The sequence below is a fragment of the Rattus norvegicus genome, chromosome 9 (assembly GCF_036323735.1).
Source record: "Rattus norvegicus strain BN/NHsdMcwi chromosome 9, GRCr8, whole genome shotgun sequence".
NCBI lineage: Eukaryota > Metazoa > Chordata > Mammalia > Rodentia > Muridae > Rattus > Rattus norvegicus.
This window is the reverse complement of record NC_086027.1, coordinates 93775166-93793724: the sequence shown is the minus strand read 5'-3', so window position 1 is coordinate 93793724 and position 18559 is coordinate 93775166. Positions and strand designations below refer to the sequence as shown.

Here is an 18559-nt window from a genome sequence, read left to right as displayed (position 1 = left end):
ACACACACGCACGCACACACACGCACACACACACGCACGCACGCACACGCGCACACACGCACGCACACACGCACGCACAAACGCACACACACGCACACACACACGCGCGCGCGCACACACACACGCATGCACGCACGCACACACACGCACGCACGCACACACACGCGCGCACGCACGCACACATGCACGCACACACGCACGCACACACACACGCGCGCACGCACGCACACATGCACGCACACACGCACGCACGCACACGCACGCACGCACACGCACACGCACGCATGCACGCACGCACACACACGCACACACACGCACGCACACGCACGCACGCACACACACGCACGCACGCACACACGCACACACACACGCAGACACACGCGCGCACGCACGCACACACACGCACGCACGCACACACGCACACACACACGCATGCACGCACACACACACGCACACACGCACACGCACGCACGCACACACACGCACATACACGCGCACACACGCACACACACGCACGCACGCACGCACACACGCACGCACGCACGCACACGCACAGAGCAACCTGAATGAGTGTGTAGGAAGGCACAATCCTGCTGGCTTGTGTGGGAGGGGGGAAGGGGGATGGGTAACCCTGCAGCCTATGTGAGAAGGGCAGGACAGACCTGCAGTCTATTTGGAAGGCACAGAGACAATCCTGTCAGCCAGCCAACCTTGCTTCCATCTGAGCTGCTGGTCAAGCTTGCTCCAGAAACTGTCCCTAACTCTGGGACTCGAGACAACTTTGCTATGATGGTCATTCTCTTCTGTGTCCGTTTCTCACGCCTCATGCCCTTTCTGAGATTTATTTATGTGCCATCTGCTTCTGCTTCTGTTTCTTATGGAGTGGTGGGGCATAGTGAGTGACAATAAATCGTTGTTCCACATGACTGTCTCAGGGCCCTAGACAATCGTTTGGAACAACAAAGTGAACTTCTTCACCCAGGACTAACTTCATCCTCTTTACTTTGGTAAAAAATGAGCGTGTATTGTGGGTTTGTGCTGTTGAATACTTTGAGATCTGTCATAGAAAATGTTTCAAACCCACTTGAGCCAAAAAAAAAACAACCTCCAAATGACCTAAAATACAAGGCTAATACTTTTAAAGGATGTCTAAAAGGTGGAGTGATTTATAGCTTTAGTAAGACAGAGAAGTATTTGCTGCATCTAGAATTTTAAACTATTCTTACGTCCTGTCCTTTTCCGTCTTCTATCGAGGCTTGAGCTGCTGGTATCAGAAGTATCTGGAAAGAAGAGGGAAAATAAAACCAGTGATCTAGAACTAAAACGACCATAGGAATTCTCTGACTACCTAAATAGTAGAGAGTATTTGGACTATAAAGATGCTTTTATGATCTTTTCTGTCAGGATAGAGGTCCAGTCCTTTAGTCCTCGATGCAAATCCTCCCATGAATTCAGTATGTAGGGTCTGATGGGTCTGGCATAGGTGTAATAACACAAATGTAAAATGTAACAAATATAATACAAAAGAGCACTGCCATTCAACTACAATTATGCCATTAACCCCAATTTATAATGGTTTTGAATGAAAAAGAGAAATGAGGACATGGCTGCTTCTGGGCCTGGTCGAGAGGAATCACTGTAGATACAAGGGTGAGTACAGTCAGAGGCATTTCATTTGGAAGAGTCTAGACTGAAAATAGTCAGCAGGCTGAACGGGGCCATGAGAGGAGGCGGGAGCAGGAGCTAGAGAGCAGAGAGGTGTGGTAAGTGGACCAAGAAAGATTCAGGAGCGGGGCTGCCAGGAGCCGCAAGGCCAAGAAGGCAAAAGACAGTGTGTCCAAAATGGCTGAGGTTGAATAGAATCAGAAGCCAGGAAAGGGGGAGGGGCTTAGAGTAGGGGGCGGGGTGAGAAGTGCTGGGAGGAGCCACGGGTTCTGAGTGAGACTAGTTCCAGGTTTCTTCAAGACCTGGCAGATTTCTTTTTATTTTTCAAAAACTCCAGATGCTCTGTCTCCCGGATGGAGTATGGTATGGCGCGCTTTGCGGTCACAGTAAGCACAGCAGGGAGCAGAAGTTCTGAGTTCAGGCACTGAACTGGAGTGGAGACAAACCGACCATTGCTTTTCCGTCCTGGTTCACAGCTCAGTACTGAGCTCCAGGCTTCTGAAAGCATTTTTTCTGGAGTTGTGCTCACAACACTGAGCCAACTTGGTGCATACAGTACTTGGCAACCATAGGGACCTGAGTTTGATTCAGAATCCATGGTTTTTGGTTTTGTTTTAACAACAACAACAACAACAACAACAACAACAACAACAACAACAAAAGCTGGGCATGGTGGCACTCATAACCCCAGTGCTAAAAGACATGGAGACACACAAATCCTTGGGGCTCACTGGCCAACCAGACCAGTATACTTGGTGGGCTCTAAGCCAATGAAAGTCTCTGTCTCATAAATAACCATTATGGAATGGTGTCTGAAAAATGGCATCCTCTTGTCTACACACGTGTGTGGGTGCATACACACGCGCGCACATGCGCGCACACACTCAGAGAGACAGAGACAGAGAGGGTGTACTATGCTAACACCCTCTCATTGCAGCAATGTCACTGGGGGTCTCAGTGTACGATGGGAAACCAAGGAAAAGGAAAACCCTAGAAAGAGGAAAGTAGCTCTGAAAGGCCAGAGTAGGAAGGTGCCTACCCTTGGAACCATGATTGTCCTTTCAAATCCGTGTGACCTCTAGGTTAATATTTTATCCTCACCATCTAAGTTTGAAGAATCATCTCTCCTGGTACTAGCCCTCTGTCTTCTCACACCACACTTTTTATTAAAAAAAAAAAACAAAACAGAAAAACAAACGTGTTCCTCTGGGGTCTGCTGTGGCTTTTGAATCCTGATCAATAGGTTTGACAGCAGTGCTTTTCTCTCAGGGTTAGCATGGGAGTGTGAAGTGAAGATGGTGACTCTTCTGCATGGCTATTTTTCTGATGACCACTGGGAATAGGGGTCAGGCAACCTTCATCTAAAAATCTGTAGGATGTTCATTGAGGGGAAAAATGCAACCTCAACTAAAGTTAGAAGGCTTCTACTATGGGAAACCATTAACTTTTTTGAATCATCTTTTAAAGCAGTTAGCCTGCCCGATCGATATAAAAGTTAAGGTAGGAATTACCTAAAATTCAAAGCAAACTTGTGTTGTACTTTGAAGAATAGAGCCTAGAACTAGAGTGAGCTTCTTGTTGAATACACAGTTCATTAACTCTCCTGAAGAGCCCTTATTTTCTCTTACCTCCTCTTCTGTATGTTCTTGGTGTGGGAGGTTGTCTGGAATGTGCAGTCTCTGTAAGATAAAAAGGAGAGAACCATATTTGTTCTCAGAGTCAAGTTCTGTGGCTTTAGATCAGATGAGCTGGCAACCCTAGGCAATCTGAAAGGATGTTCCTCTTCACCGAATCTGGTTCTAGAGGCCCTTCACCGTAAAACTGCAACCCATACTAGATTGCTGTGTGATTCTTTCTGTTGTCATAGTTGCTGTTTTCAGACAGGATTTCTCTTAGCCCTGGCTGCCCTGGAACTTGCTCTGTAGACCAGACTGGCTTTGAACCCAGAGATTCACCTGCTACTGCCTCCCAAGTTCCTAAGGACTAGGACTGAAGACAGAGGCCGCCACCAACCCTCTGCTCTTTATTGCTTTGTGAGCATCTACACATGACTCTTGAGCACTAGTAGCTCTATTTTTCTCATCTACAAACCATCAATAACCTGTTAAGATTCTGTGATGACCAGATACTGCTTTGCTCATCAACACTCAATTAAAAAAAAGAAGTAACATATGCCAACATATTGATTATAATTTAGACAGGTATATCCTTATACCCAAAGTTGCTTTTAAAAATATTTAAATTAAAAAAGTATAGGTATGAGTGTCTGTATGCATGTGCTTTGCATGCAAACTCCATACCCTTGGAGATCAAAACGAGGTATAGGAGGTACCTGCCCAGGAGAGATGGTACAGTTTAGAGTCACGTGATGTGGGTGCTGGTAACCAAACCTGGACCTCTGTGAGAGCAGCAAGAGCTTTAAATTACTGACCCATCTCTCCAGCCCTTAGGTCAATTTTTATCCACTTACTATAGATATAGCTGTAGGATGTCATACAGGTGAAGGCAGGTACAAGATAGAATGAGGTCTGTCATGATGTTATTTAAGATTTCTCTCTGCACATTTACAGGTTTGTATGTCTAGGTGGGCAATTGTATATTATCAATTGCATTGTCACATGTGTTCTTTCATGTGGTGATTTAAGTTCAATGAGTGTGTATTGGTTGGAGACACTAGGCCACCACAGAATTGGGGTGTATATTTCTGGCATGACAACCTGCCTTGGGAACTAGATGGGTAGAGAGAATGTTGCCAGGCTCAGAGAGAAGCCATCGGCAGTGTGGGTGGAGCAGAGCGGTGAGAGGCTTTGCTGACTGATAAGAAGATACCTACCTGATATCCTGGGGCACTTCGGTGCCAGACCTAGTGTGGGGTAAAAGACCCCATTATATTTTTTATAATTTTACAGCAACAGATGGCAAACCAACGTGGTGGGTAAAAACCCACTAGTAAGCCTAAGAGTTGAGAGAAAGCTTTATTTTCTAAGGAAGAGGAGACCAGCGCCATGTTGAGTCACATGATGGACCAAGTGCGGGGGGAATCACAAACAAAGAAACAGCCTAGTAGGTCCCCTGCTGTGTGATAAATAGTGACAGCTCAGAGAGTTAGAGATTAAAGCTCGTTTTTAAAGAAAGTTGTTTAGAAAGTCTTTCAGGATACTCATATTCCTTCTAATGTGGGCTCCACGGGAATTTTGGGTTGAATTCCTAGTTAGACAGGCTACTTCCTGATGCCAGGTATCATTAGAAGCTGATTAAATTTGTTTTAAGAAGAGAATACAGAGATCACCTGAATCACATGGGGATTTTCATCCACAGTTCGGAACTTAGAGAAAATAAGTCACTGACTCCAAGTAGAGAATTGTGATATTTACAAGTTATTAAGGTTAAATAAAAATCGGAGGCTCCCAGTAGAGAGCTTATTAACAGATCAATGTATTTTGGGTATTAAGGTTAAATAAAAATCTGAGGTTCCTGGTAGAGAGCTTGACAGATTGATATATTTTGGGCTAAAGTCTTGATTTGATAAGTTGCTTATTGGTATTAGAATTGATAGAAGGTGTTTGATTTGTTTTATGAATTACCCCACTAAAGGTCATATGGCTCGTTGATGCTGGCTAGTGAGGGTTTGTGGTTATTTTTGATATTTACCACAACAGGAAGCTCAGATTCTCTTAACGTGGGCTTCATGGGAATTTTGAGTTAATTTCCTGATATGGTATTTTAAAAGCCTAACAGGTTCATACACTATTGTTTAGCTTACTTCCTTCTTTAAAATTGTTTAATCTTCATAATGGGTGTGGCTTTGAGTTTTATGGTTATATTATTACTCTGGGAGAGAGTGCAAGATACAAGCTTTTCTAGTTACAGACTAAGGAACACAGTATTTGGGAGAAAGGTTTTGTTTTTGTGTTTTTAAAAATGGTGATTAGGCTTGGAAACCACACAGTCATACTGATCAGATTTGAGAGAGGGGGACTGCCTGAACAACTAGATTCAAGAGACTCAAACAAAAAGATATCTCTATTCTAAACTTTTGTCTTGAGAATTACATTTTGCAAAACGTACCGCTTGGATTCCTGATCTCAAGAACTTTCAGCTGGGTCCAGTCAAGACACACATCCAGTTACAACATTTGCTCTATTTTCCCTACCCCTTACCCCACAAGTATATCTCAACGCCCACTGCAGCTTGAAGAAGTTATTGAAGAGTCATCACCCCGACTCCCTGGACTTTTGAGGGGCTGAAAGTGGTTATTCCAGGGTTGTTTTTATGAGGAATTTAGAAATGGTTGTAATGTAACAGGGAGGAATTCACTATATTGAGTTGTACAGCCATAATCTCATTTGTTAACTAAGCTAAAATCACATCTTTGCTTTGGTATAGAATTTATTTGTTAAAAAAGTTTAAAAGTACAAGGTTTAGAGTCAGTCCTTCTATTGATGCCATTACAAACTTCTGAGTTGTACATACATGAGAGTTAAGAGCCAAATAGCAAATTCATGGCTCTGAGTTTGTTAGAATACTTACAAGATAATAAGATAATTAACGGACAACAGTCCAGATTACCTTACATAGATAGATGGTTTTCAGAAACATCAGAAATCCACAAAATATGAGATTTAAAGTTATTTATCTTTTGTTGAGACACATCTGCTCCTAACAGTTCCCCTTGGACAGATTTAATGAAGAATTTGAACATCTCTACCTCCAGGTGAGGCAATACTTTGTGGCTAGGCAGCCACTGGACAGAAATTGTCTATTTCACCTACAGACTATACTGTCTAAAAAGGGACACTTTATGCAGAATAGTTGTTGATAATCTCTACTGAGCCAGAATTATCAGCCCTTCAAGGTTTCTGCATTTCAAAAGTCTGTCAGTTGATTCTGGACCAGAAGGCTGAAGACTTGTGCTCACATGTTGCTAACAGAGGACTGTGCTAGTGGAGATTTGTCTCTACAACCTCTCAGTTCTGGAAACCATGTTAGGTTTCCTATGTTTATAGATTATTGGTCATTTTCAGATTTCTGACAGGGTTGAAGACTGATTATAGTCTCATAGCCTATCAGGCTGTTTTAACTCTGAAAATACATATTTTATTAGATAGTTATCAGATAGTATACAAGCTAGCCAAGATATACCATTGATTTTTAAGCCTTTCTTAAGCTGGAATGGATAACTAAATGTTCTGTTTAACTGATAAAGTGTTGGACTGGGTGTTAGTTATATTTTATACTTTTAATTACAAACTGATAATAGCTGTGCTCAGCTTATATTTGAGAGAAAAGCTTTTTTTTTTAATTAGACAAAAAAGGGTGAAATGCAGGATGATGTCATACAGGTAAAGGCAGGTACAAGATAGAACGAGGTCTGTCACTGGACAAGAAGGAAGAATAGGGGGTAGAAAAGTTTTAGAGAGAGGAGGAGACTGGAGGAGGCAGGAGAAGCAGCGGAGAGAACATGGAGGCTGACGTTAAGATCCCTCTCTGCACATTTACAGGTCGTTATGACTATTCTTAAGAGATGGCTGTGTACATGGCTTTGTATGTCTAGGTGGGCAATTATATCTTATCAATTGGATCAGAGGTTATTGGTGTTGTGTTCTTTCATGTGGTGATTTAAGTTCAATGAGTATGTAGTGGTTGGAGACCTAGATGGGTAGAGAGATATTGTTGCCAGACTCAGAGAGAAGCCATCAGCAGTGTGATATGGGAAGGAAGAGAGTAGGTGAGATGATTTGCCGACTGAGAAGAAGATACCTACCAGATATCTTGGGGCCCTGTGGTGCCGGACCTAGTGTAGGGTAAAAGACCCCATTATATTTTTATAATTTTATAGCAACACATAGTTTAAGTTATAACTTACTTTCTATAGACCTTTTAAGCTAGTGACTAATAACAGAATTACCAGTGAGCATAGGAATTCTATGCTTACTATGCTGCAACGGAAAGTAAATACACTACTTGCCCATGTTAGCACTAATAGACATGATCTCGTGGAGTAAAGAGAGTGTCCATTTACTATCATGGATTTGCTATATTTTCTCTCCATCAGCTGGGCTCTTCTAGATTACAAACCGTTCTGTGATGACATTTGAGAAGAAAAATGTAGAAGGTGGTACTCTGGGGTTGCTAAATCAAGGCTTGTAGAGAATGCTTGGATTATAATTGGAGACATTCAATTCGGTTTGGATATCTCCTAGGCCAGAAGTTGCATTCTGATCATCTTAACTGGTACAATCTGGTGCCATTTTCTCAGGCCCCACTCCTTCAATCAATTCTAGATATTGGTCACTGTAAAAAAAAATTCTTTGGAATCCCCTGATTGTGAGGAAAATCCAGTTCAGCAGAAAATTCACTAATAAAAACTGGAAACACCCTGACACTCCTTAGAAAGCCTGACCTGCATCCAGACCACATGGGTCTGCCTTTCTAAATTACCAGCCTAGTAGGTTAGTGAGACTCCATTTTGATCCCCAAGGCAGATGCAATTTACCGGCAAGGGGCCATCTGACATCGCTTGGCCTTTTTTTCTTCCTTAAACATTGACTTCTTACCCCTCCTGCTCATCTTTCTGAATTCCCACCATCCCTGCCTCTATGTTTCTTGTAGGGAGATCTTGAAAGTCTTATGTAGCAGAGCCTGAGCAGACAGTTCAGTTCTTAGCACATAAGAATGAGGACCTGGGTTGGATCCCTACAACTCAAGTAAGGAGCTGAGCACAGTGCTTCACAACTGTCAGACCTGAGCTAGAGAGATATGGCGGAGGTGGGCGGTGCGGATTTCTGTGGTCAGCCAGAGTAGCCTAATAGGTGAGTTCTAGCCCCCAGTGAAAGACTCTCTCTCAAAAAACAGGATGGTTGTCTATTTAGGAGCAACACTTGATGTTGACCTCTGGCTTCAATATGTACACATGAACGTGAATGTGTATACACATGCACATGTACACATGAATGTGTGCACACACACACACACACATACACATGTACACATATGCACACACACAAAGAGACCTTAAAAATTTTATGTTGAACATCCCCCATTGATCCGATACCTCCCACATGTCTATGAAAGATAATCTTTGCATTCGAACCATAGACACATTGAGAACCTAGTGGATGGGACGGTTTGCTCACACTAAGAGTACACCTGAGTGGTGTAAAACCTAAAACACATTCCTGCTTCCTTTAGAAGACACATGAGAAGCGGGAATGAAGGCATCATTTCAAAGTGTCCTCTTTTGTAACTGTTAAGACCGAGAAGCATTTTCATTTGCTCTCAGGTCTTTCCCTAGTGTATTTTCTCTGAGGAAGCACATTTCTAAAATCCTCTGGATCTAGAAAGCAGAAAGGGAAAACAAATCACTAAAGGCACACTACAGAATCTTAAATCTTCCAACAAAGCAGACAGGGCTGAGATAACTCAACCTTTTGATTCTGTCTCTCTGAGTAAACGTGTGTGTGTGTGTGTGTGTGTGTGTGTGTGTGTGTGTGTGTGTGTGTGAGAGAGAGAGAGAGAGAGAGATAGATAGATAGATAGAGAGAGAGAGAGAGAGAGAGAGAGAGAGAGAGAGAGTGCCCGAGCCCGCACACTGTGAATTTCTGTTTGTTTTACGACAGAATCATGTGCAGTTAAGGATGACCTTGAGCTCCTGACCCTCCTGTCTCCACCCCCTGAGCGCTGGGATTACAGGCTCATGAAATCATATCTGGAAAACCTTCCTATCTCACAGTACATAAAAGGAATAACTTAGAATTTAACGTGCCAATCTAGTTTTCTGTTCAACTTTGGAGAAGATGCAGGCACATGTCATCTATGATTGCTTTTTTTTTCCCAGCAGGATAAAGGATGTTGATGTCTGTACTATTTGTTCTTTAAGGATGTTGTAAAGAAGTGCACATTAATTATAAAGTCTTTTGAGAAAGCCATGACTTGATGAAGAATTCTGTCAGAAGTAATTCTTTGGTCTTAGAATGTTTTATCTCAAGCTTCTATTTCTGCCTGCACAAGATATCTCGATGAGTTGTCCTTGGACTCTAGGCTAAGTTTCTGAACAGATGACATTATGAACTTTTGATAAGGATTGGTAAGCTTTCTGCTTCCTATAGAAATCCCTGGATGAATCTAACATTTAATGAATGTGATAACTATTTTAATAAACAAACTCATGAGGCTGGAGGGATGGCTCAGTTGGCAGAGTGCTTGTTTCACAAGCCTGAGGAGCTGATTTTAGATCCCCAGAACCCATGATGTAAGTCAGACACTGTAGACTAGGTCTATAATCCAAGGGTTTAGACAGCAGGACAGGAGGCAGAGCCAGGATCCCTGGGAGCTTGTGGTCCAGCTAGCCTGGCATATGCAGCAATGAACAAGAAGTTAGAAGTGGACGGTAAGGACAAACAAATGGGATTATCTCCTGACCTCAATGAACACATGCATAGGCGCATGCACCCCCCACACACCCACCCACACACAAACATGACTATTTCTATCAATGGATGACTGTATCTACTGAGAGGATCCATTGATTGATAAGCCTGATCCCCCAAATAGTATGCAATGATTTCCCTGCATTTCCCAAAAGAATCAAATAAAAATGAATGCACAGAACAGGTCCCAGAGATCCAGGACACAGAAAATACCCAGAACACAACCCATCAGAACACAGTAGCTTGTGACTCAAATGCCCACAGCCTGCCTTGCTACCTGGGTTTCCTTACCTGGCTTGGAGAGGATTAAGGTAGAGGCTTCTGACAAGTTGATTTCATCATTAGAATCCTCATCACTGCTGAGCTCTGCACAAAGGAAAGAAAAGTCTCTTAAGCACCTTATGGGTGACAGCAGGCCCACACAGGGGACACCTGAGTGTGAGAACTAGGAAGAACTGAACAGTTAACTTAAGGCTGTGAGCCCACAAATAACCAAACTGGCACATAGGTGTTCCCTCCCAGCCACTGACACACATCTCATGTGCACAGAGGTGCTCCCTCCCAGCCACTGACACACATCTCATGTGCACAGAGGTGCTCCCTCCCAGCCACTGACACACACCTCATGTGCACAGAGGTGCTCCCTCCCAGCCACTGACACACATCTCATGTGCACAGAGGTGCTCCCTCCCAGCCACTGACACACGTCTCATGTGCACCCTCATTCTGGTCCTCACTTCCCCACCCACCTCTTTCTTTCACTCCCATTTTACTCCTTAGCTTGCTTCATGGCCCTGCCCATCACTCTTGATCTTCATCTGGACGGACATCTTCATGTCTGTCTTGGGCATGTTTCCCTGTCTGTTTCTTCTCGTACATATTTTGGTTACCTGATATTTTCTCTCTCTTTTTCTTAACTCCTATCCCCCACACAAACCAACCCACCAACCCCCATTTGCCTCCCTCTTCCTCCTCCTCCTACTCTTCTTCTCCAGAAAAAAAAGCCTTCTGGCCTCAACCTTCATTAACTCCATTTCTCATTTCTGCCTTCAATTTTCCCTACTTTCTTCTGTTAAGCTGAAGGTTGGCTTTGGTGGCCCTTTTTCTCTTCCTGCCTCCATTTGACTACCTGGGCTGCCCCAAAGGTCCCTGATGACATATGTACCCCCTTGCTTGGGAATCTGTTACAATTCCTTACCTATTATCTCAGAGCCCTGATTTTCGTTAGTCCTTGCTTGGGTCTGTTGGTTATCATCCAAAGAATATGATATATTTTCCTTCTTTATATCTACCAGCCGCACAGAACAGGGATTAATTTGGAGGTCATGGTTGAGTTGCACAGCTCCTGGGCCAAATACAATGAATAAATTATTTTCAGGGACTGAGGAGACAGCTCAGTCATTAAGGGCTTGGCGTGTAAGCGTGAGGACTTGAGTTTGAGACCCAGGATCCACGTAAAAAGACGTAAGTGACAGCCATTTGCAATCCAAGCACTCAGCAGATAGAGACCGGTAGACGCCTGGGCATCGCTGGCCAGTCAACCACCAACCACCGTAGCCTAATCTGTAAGCTCCAGGCCAATGAAAGACCCTGGTGCAAAAAAAAAAATGGTTGCCAATAACTACAAAGGACAACATAACCACAGGTTGATCTCTGGCCTCTGTGCTTGCGCGCGCGCGCGCACACACACACACACACACACACACACACACGTAGACAAGTACACATATGTAAATGCACACAAACACAGATATACATAAAATGCTTTCATTTAACTCTCAAGAAGAGCATTTTGAATACCATAAACGATCCCTCTTCCTGAAATCTCCTGCCCACTCTATTCTTAGACTCCTTTTTACCCATTCCTAGAATTCTTGGATAGAAAATTGATTTCGATATTTTAAAGATAAAAACTAATCAGGCATGGCAAGCAAGACACACCTGCAGTCCCAGCACTTGGAAGGCTGAGATGGGAGGGACGAAGTTCACGGATAGCCTGGGACTACAAAGCAAGACCCTGTTTCAGAAAAATAAACGAAGATAAAATTAAAGATTCTAACTTCAGTATAACATTTATATGTAAAAGTGGGAGTTAAATGATTATAAAGCGAAACTGTCACTTGGATTCAAAAGCAAATGACTCCAGAAGCCTCTGGATGACACACTACTGTACTGTCCCCACAGTCTTTCTCAAAAGCCAACCACCATCTCCAGTTTTAAGACCTAGATTAGTTTTCTTATGTATATTTGCAAGCAATGTAAGTGAAATAATAACCATGATTTTGTTTCTCTACTCTCAGAGAAGCCAAACACTCCCAAATCTATACATGTACATATATGTGTATATAGAATATGTATATATATTAATATGTTTGTGAGAGTCTTCTGTATCATCATGATGTAGAAATATGCTGACTTGCTCTGTTTCAATCATATAGTTTTTAATACTGCTACTGGGAACATTCTTGTATATATGTGTGTTGAATCATTTGTTTTGAGACAGGGCTTCATGTAGCCCAGGTTTGCCCCAAACTATGTATCTGAAGATAACTTAGAACTCCTGATCCCTCTTCTTCTGTCCTTCTTCTTAGTGCTGGGGCTGAGGTGTGTGTCTTACTCCCAACCTTTCCGATGGCTTCTGATTAGCACATGTTTCTCCTCGTCTCTGCTGAGGAAGGTAATCCTTGAGCTCTGGGACACGTGTGCTTTCAGACTTATATCCAACTGTCTCCCAGAATCACACGGTTCCCATAACCAGCAGAAGCTGAATAGACAGGAATATAGCAAACGCAATAGGTGTGTGGGGTGTGGTCTTAGGGTAAGAAGCAACTGACGGGGATATGAGCATGGCTGTCAACTCTCATTGCCACTCTGACAAGGCAGACAAACGCCGAGAGCTACAGAAAGCACTGGGCTTTAAAAGCCACATGAAAGTTCGCATTTATTTTATGTTTACTTTATGTAAGTGAGTGTTTCCCCCTGCATGTTAGTTTGTACATGCAGTGCCTCAGGGTGTCACATTTCCTGGAACTGGACTTAGAGATGGTTGTGGAGCTGAACTCGGGTCCTCTGTAAGCTCCAGTCTTCTGAATCATTGAGCCATCTCTTTAGCCCAGTTCAGTTTTGGAAGATCCTTCTCTGGCAGAAGACAAGAGATCTGAAGGGAACAACACGAGAGCATGAAAGCCAAAGGGAAGCTTGTTCCTCTAGTGTAAGTGAGTGTTATGGGCGTCCTACATGGGATGACAGGGCCAGGGGCCGCACACACAGTGGCAGGCTGGAGACGCAGTGCCAAATAAGGGGGGGGGGACAGCTTTAAGTCACTAGGTGGAGGCCATCTTTACATTCTTGAGCAGAAGACACTGAAACAGCCACCACAGAGAGACGTCCTCCAGGTCTTCGGAAGGTCTTTAGACACTTGTAAAAATAAGCCAAGAAAGAGGGCAGGCCTGGGCTAGAGCAGTGTGTTTAGGAACCAACAGATCTTATACAGTGATTAAGCCCAGGGAAAGTGGGGTCTCCCATAATCTGGGGGGATAACAGGCTCATCATGCTAAGGGGACATCTTACCCTTCTCAATGGAAGTAACGTAAAATTCCATCGTTTTCACAGTCCATTCTGCCCATTATCCCTTGTCGCCTCTGTGCCTTCCCCATCTGGCGCTATTTCTTGATAGGTGTTTACCTTTCTATCTTTCTCTGCTCATACTTTCCCCCTCTATACTTTTTACATCTGTTTTGCTTGTTTGTTTGTTTAGCACATGTGCACCACAGCATGTGTATGGGAGTCAGAAGACAACTGTGGGAAGGGCTTCTGTCTTCCTGCCAAATGGGGCCTGGAACTCAGCTCATCAGAGTTGAGAGCTACCTTGCCGCCCCCCTCTGGTTTAAAAGTCAGTTTATTTCAGGGCCAGAACCAGGGTGAGACGGGAGCAGTACTTTGAATGTAAAACTAAGGAGGTGAAGAATCTGAGTACAGAGGGGCGGGGGGGGGGGGATATCCTCCTCACCACACTCTCCATACTTTGTGGCCCAGGGGGAGTCTCCTCTCGCACCTATTGTCTTCCCTGTATACCATCCTGGATGTCTCAGGTCACCCTTCTCTACTATTCTCCTTACCAGCTCCTCAGTCTCCCCTAGCTCCACCCACTCTCTATCAGAAGGTCTTTCCTGGACTTCCTTCCTTGAAAAGCTGATAGGAAATGTTCTGCAGGATTTCCCTGTTCATTGAACTTCTAAGAAGGAAGTCATATGTCATTTTATCCCTTGGCCAACACGGGAATGCTTGGGCTCCATGCTAGTCTAAAATCTGCTTGCCTTCCTGCCATTGCTATTTATTTTCTCTCGCTGGTACCTCCCGTCCCTCTCCTTGATTTCTCTATGGGGTGCCCCTCTATTGGAAAGAGCAACACTCTTTTTCCCGCCTCTCTCACGCATGTTAAAAATCACCCAGAGACTCTGGCATAAAGCCTCGGTATGGGTGAGAGTAGACACCGTGGAAGAAAACGAGAGAGAAAATGTTTGCTGTCCTTCAACAGCAGAGAATAATTTTAAAAACGAGGAACATAGAAAGCTAATTTGAGAAAAATCTAATAATCATTCCCCAGCCCTTCTGTCAGCAGATAGAACAAGGGTGTGCATGAAAATACCTTCCTGAGATCCAAGGGAATCAAGTGAGGGACCACAGCACTCGCTGAGGCAAGACAATAAGAAAAACCACAGCACTCGCTGAGGCAAGACAATAAGAAAAGATATTGAGGCAGGCAGAGAGGGTGACTCTAAAGTGTCCCTAATCCCAAGCACACAGTGTGGAAATGGACACCTTCCAGACAAGGGCAGGACAGAGAAGTAAGAACCAAGCTTTGCCTTGGACCTTAACACTGGTGCTGTCCCAGTGAACCCAAAACTAAACTCCTATGAGGTCCAAGCTAGTACTTGTGACTTGAGCCTCCAAGGCTGCTACACCCCACAGTTGGCTCTTGGCCAACAGCTCACCTCAAAATCTAGGCCTAGTTCCTTAGTGAAGGAGCGAAGTAAGAAAAACTCTTAACGATATAACACAAAAATTTCCAAATGTATGGGAAGATACAAATTTCCAGGTAAAAGGATGGAAAGTCTCCAGTCTGATTTAAGATATACCACAACAAATGAGGTCGAATTCATAGTTAAAAGACACCTATTACAAAAACAGGCCAGAATGAGCTGTCTTCCTAATCTGAAAGTCACAAACTATATTGCAATTATAACTCAAAGTCATATATAGAAACTCATTGCAAATATCAGTATTCAATGTTGAAAAAACGTTTCCTTCACAAAAGGACACCTACCCTCAATGCTTCTATTCCACAGAACCATGGATGAGCAACAGGGATAGAAAAAGGTGCCCAGCACCATAGTCATGGACATTTAAGTGCACTGGCTGGTTTTATGCCAACTTGACACAAGCTAGAGTTATCGGAGAGGAAGGAGCCTCAATTGAGGGGATGTCTCCATGAGATCCAACTGTAAGGCATTTTTTTTAAACTAGTGATCAGTGGTTGAGGGCCCAGACCATGGTAGGTGTTTTCATCCCTGAACAGGTGGTCCTGGGTTCTATAAGAAAGCAGGCTAAGCAAGCCAGGGGAAACCAACTAGAAAAAAGCACTCATCCATGGCCACCGTATCAGCTTCTGCCTTAAGGTTCCTGTCCTGTTTGAGTTTCTGTCCTGACTTCCTTTGGTGATGAACAGTGGTTTGGAACTACAGGCCAAATAAACCCTATACCTGCAACTTGCTTTTCGGTCATGGTGTTTCACTGCAGTAACAGAAACCCTAACTGAGACACCAAGAAACTCAAGTGAGATGCAGCCTCATGCTGGTTAGAATGGCCAACACCAAAAAGGCAAGTGAGAATAAGTGTGAGTGTTGCCGTGGAGAAAGGGGACCCCGTATGGTGTGGGTGGTGACATAAATCCCTACAGAGATAGGGATAAAAGAAAACCAGTATGGAATAGAAGCACTGTGTGATTTAAAAATCCTCGCCACCGTGAACATAGCCCAGGGAATTTAAATCCGTCTGCCAAAGAGGCCCCAGTACTTGTTACAGCTTGACAAACTCCACATCTGGAATCGGCCTAACAGCTGCCAGCAGCTGGAGAAAATGCAGTATCCACACAGGATCAACCTCCAGGTAGCCGGAAAACGAAGGGGACCCTGTCAACAAGACCATGTGGATGAACGGGAACATTCCACGGAGCAAGGGCCTCGTGGTTTTACTTCAGGTGGCACGTGAAAGGGTCCGACTCAGAGTGCGGGTGAGGAGGCAGACTGAGGCCGTAACGGACATGACACTTCAGTCAGGAAGAACAACTTTAAAATGGCCCACTGTACAATATGATAAAAATATACTGCGCTCTCAAGAAATCTCTGAGGTAATGCATTTTAAGTATTCTTACTCCCCCCCCAAAAAGAGGTAATATTCCTTTCCATTCCACAATACTAAAAACATCACACAGCCTCTGAGATTGTGTGTGTGTGTGTGTGTGTGTGTGTGTAAGAGAGAGACAGAGAGATAGAGACAGAGACACAGAGAGAGACAGAGAGACAGACAGACAGACAGACAGACAGACACACACACACACACACACACACAGAGAAAGAGAGAGAGAGATGCTGTGCTTGAACCAAGAACCTCACACATGCTAGCCAAACATTCCATTACTGAGCTACACTGCCAACCCCATATATATATATATATATACATATATATATATAAATACTTTTTCAATAGTCAATTTTGAAAATGGATTATATTTTTAAACAAACAAACAAACAACAACAAATAAACAAAACAAAACTCTACCAAACACATGCAGGACATCCGAAAAATAAAGTCAGAAAGGTAAGCAATAATTACTCTCTTCATTGCTGGGCTGTAGGCTGTAAGGCTCTGGGCTAGCATCTCTGTTGTTCAGTTGGACTTGGAATTCACAGGCATCTTAAGATAGAAAGACCATGGGTGAGATCCCACAGAGCCGTACTCTTTCCCAGCCTCCATCACTATCCCTCACTCTGCTTTTCATCTCTTGATTCTACTTCTAGCCTCATCTGCACGCATGGCCATCCCAACCCTGGAAGGTATCTGTGCTTTATGGCTCCATGGACATCCCCTCTGACCCTTGCTCTTTAACCTCTTCCCCAGCAAGGCTTTTCCAACTCATTCCTGTCTTTCGAGTTTGTTTTTCAACTACCTGCTCCAGGTCTCAACGGTACATCCTTGTCTCTTCATGCCTAAATATTTTCTTCCTGCATCAGATATCAGCCCTTCCTCTACTCCCTCTCAAAGCTTCTGAGCCCTTCACTTTCGGTCCATCTTACCCTCTAGCACAGAACCTGGGCTTCTAAGCAGGGTCGAGCATTTCCTTGCTGATTCATTAGTATTGTTCGTAGTGCTGGTGGTGGCCTCTCTTCTCACTCTGCTAGTCTGTACAGTTTCTGAGAGTCCATCTTCAAGACTCGAAACTAGAAAGGATTTTGTTATATAAACACGTATTTCCCAACTGCATCAGGATCCAATAGGAAATGAGAGACCCCTCTGAAGACAGAATGGGGGAGGGGCTAAAGCAGCCTACCAGGTAATGACAGGGTGATTAGGTAGTCAGAATCTGGAGTGGGGGTTGGCCTGAAGGAGGAACTTGGAAGGGGGGAAGTGTTGGGGGAGAGGGAGATGCAGATAGTTAAGCTGAGTCAGGGATGGAGGACTCCTGGGGTTTGCTTTCTCTATTCTCTATAAGTATTTGTAAATGTGGATCTTGTTAGGAATACTGTAGGAAGCTGGTTGGAAAGGGAACCCATCAAAGAAGAAAGCAGGGGCCTGAGGCCAGAGGTGAGGCCCTGAGGCCAGAACTGAGGGTCTGAGCCAAGCATGGGCTGGGTGAGGACCTGGTCCCAGAGCAAACAAATTCAGGATTGACACCCTCTTTCCTTACAGGGAACCTCCCTGGCCCATTGTGGATTCTGTCTACCCAGCCCCTAACCTCAACAGTACGTGAATAAAAAACTATGCAGCTTCACGGTTCTTCTGTTTAGTATTTTCTTAAAAAAAAAAAAACAAAAAAAAAAAAAAAACAAACCGTTAAGTTACAGAGGTAAAAATAATTAAAAAGTTAATAATAGAAGCCTTAACATGGAATGTGGTCCTGGTTGTGTACTTTATGCCACAATCTACAGTGGTTAGAGCTGCCTTTCAGGGTCATGGGTGTGATTACTGTCCTTACCCAATGTGTGTGCATCACAGCCTGTGTCTCTGCTGGGTCAGACTTTGGATATACAGATGATGACCAATGTTCATTCCTCAGCCCATCTGGATGGGTTGTTATTTATGCATACCCATCGAACCCTGACACTGGCATCATTATGATGCCATTTCTAGATAGAGTTGCTCCAGACCACACACTTAGCAAGAATACACCTGTTTTTCCTGCACTC

At 43.9% G+C, this 18559-nt stretch overlaps 1 protein-coding gene across 41 annotated transcripts in view; it reads right to left on the bottom strand.

The window, feature by feature from the left end:
* Positions 1 to 18559, bottom strand: part of Sp100 (SP100 nuclear antigen) — a 66094-nt gene that overhangs the window by 31344 nt on the left and 16191 nt on the right. For 21 of the 41 annotated variants that reach the window (XR_005488939.2, XR_010054616.1, XR_010054615.1 and 18 more), the window contains exons 7-13: positions 17450 to 17593; positions 16989 to 17069; positions 11293 to 11439; positions 10386 to 10460; positions 7430 to 7459; positions 3294 to 3344; positions 1227 to 1280 (exon numbers count right to left, since the gene is read on the bottom strand). Coding sequence is in view for 38 of the 41 variants with exons in the window: in XM_039083898.2 (XP_038939826.1) it covers positions 1227 to 1280; positions 3294 to 3344; positions 7430 to 7459; positions 10386 to 10460; positions 11293 to 11439; positions 16989 to 17069; positions 17450 to 17593 (582 nt within the window). In the remaining 3 variants the exon portion in view is untranslated. 41 annotated transcript variants of the gene reach the window in all.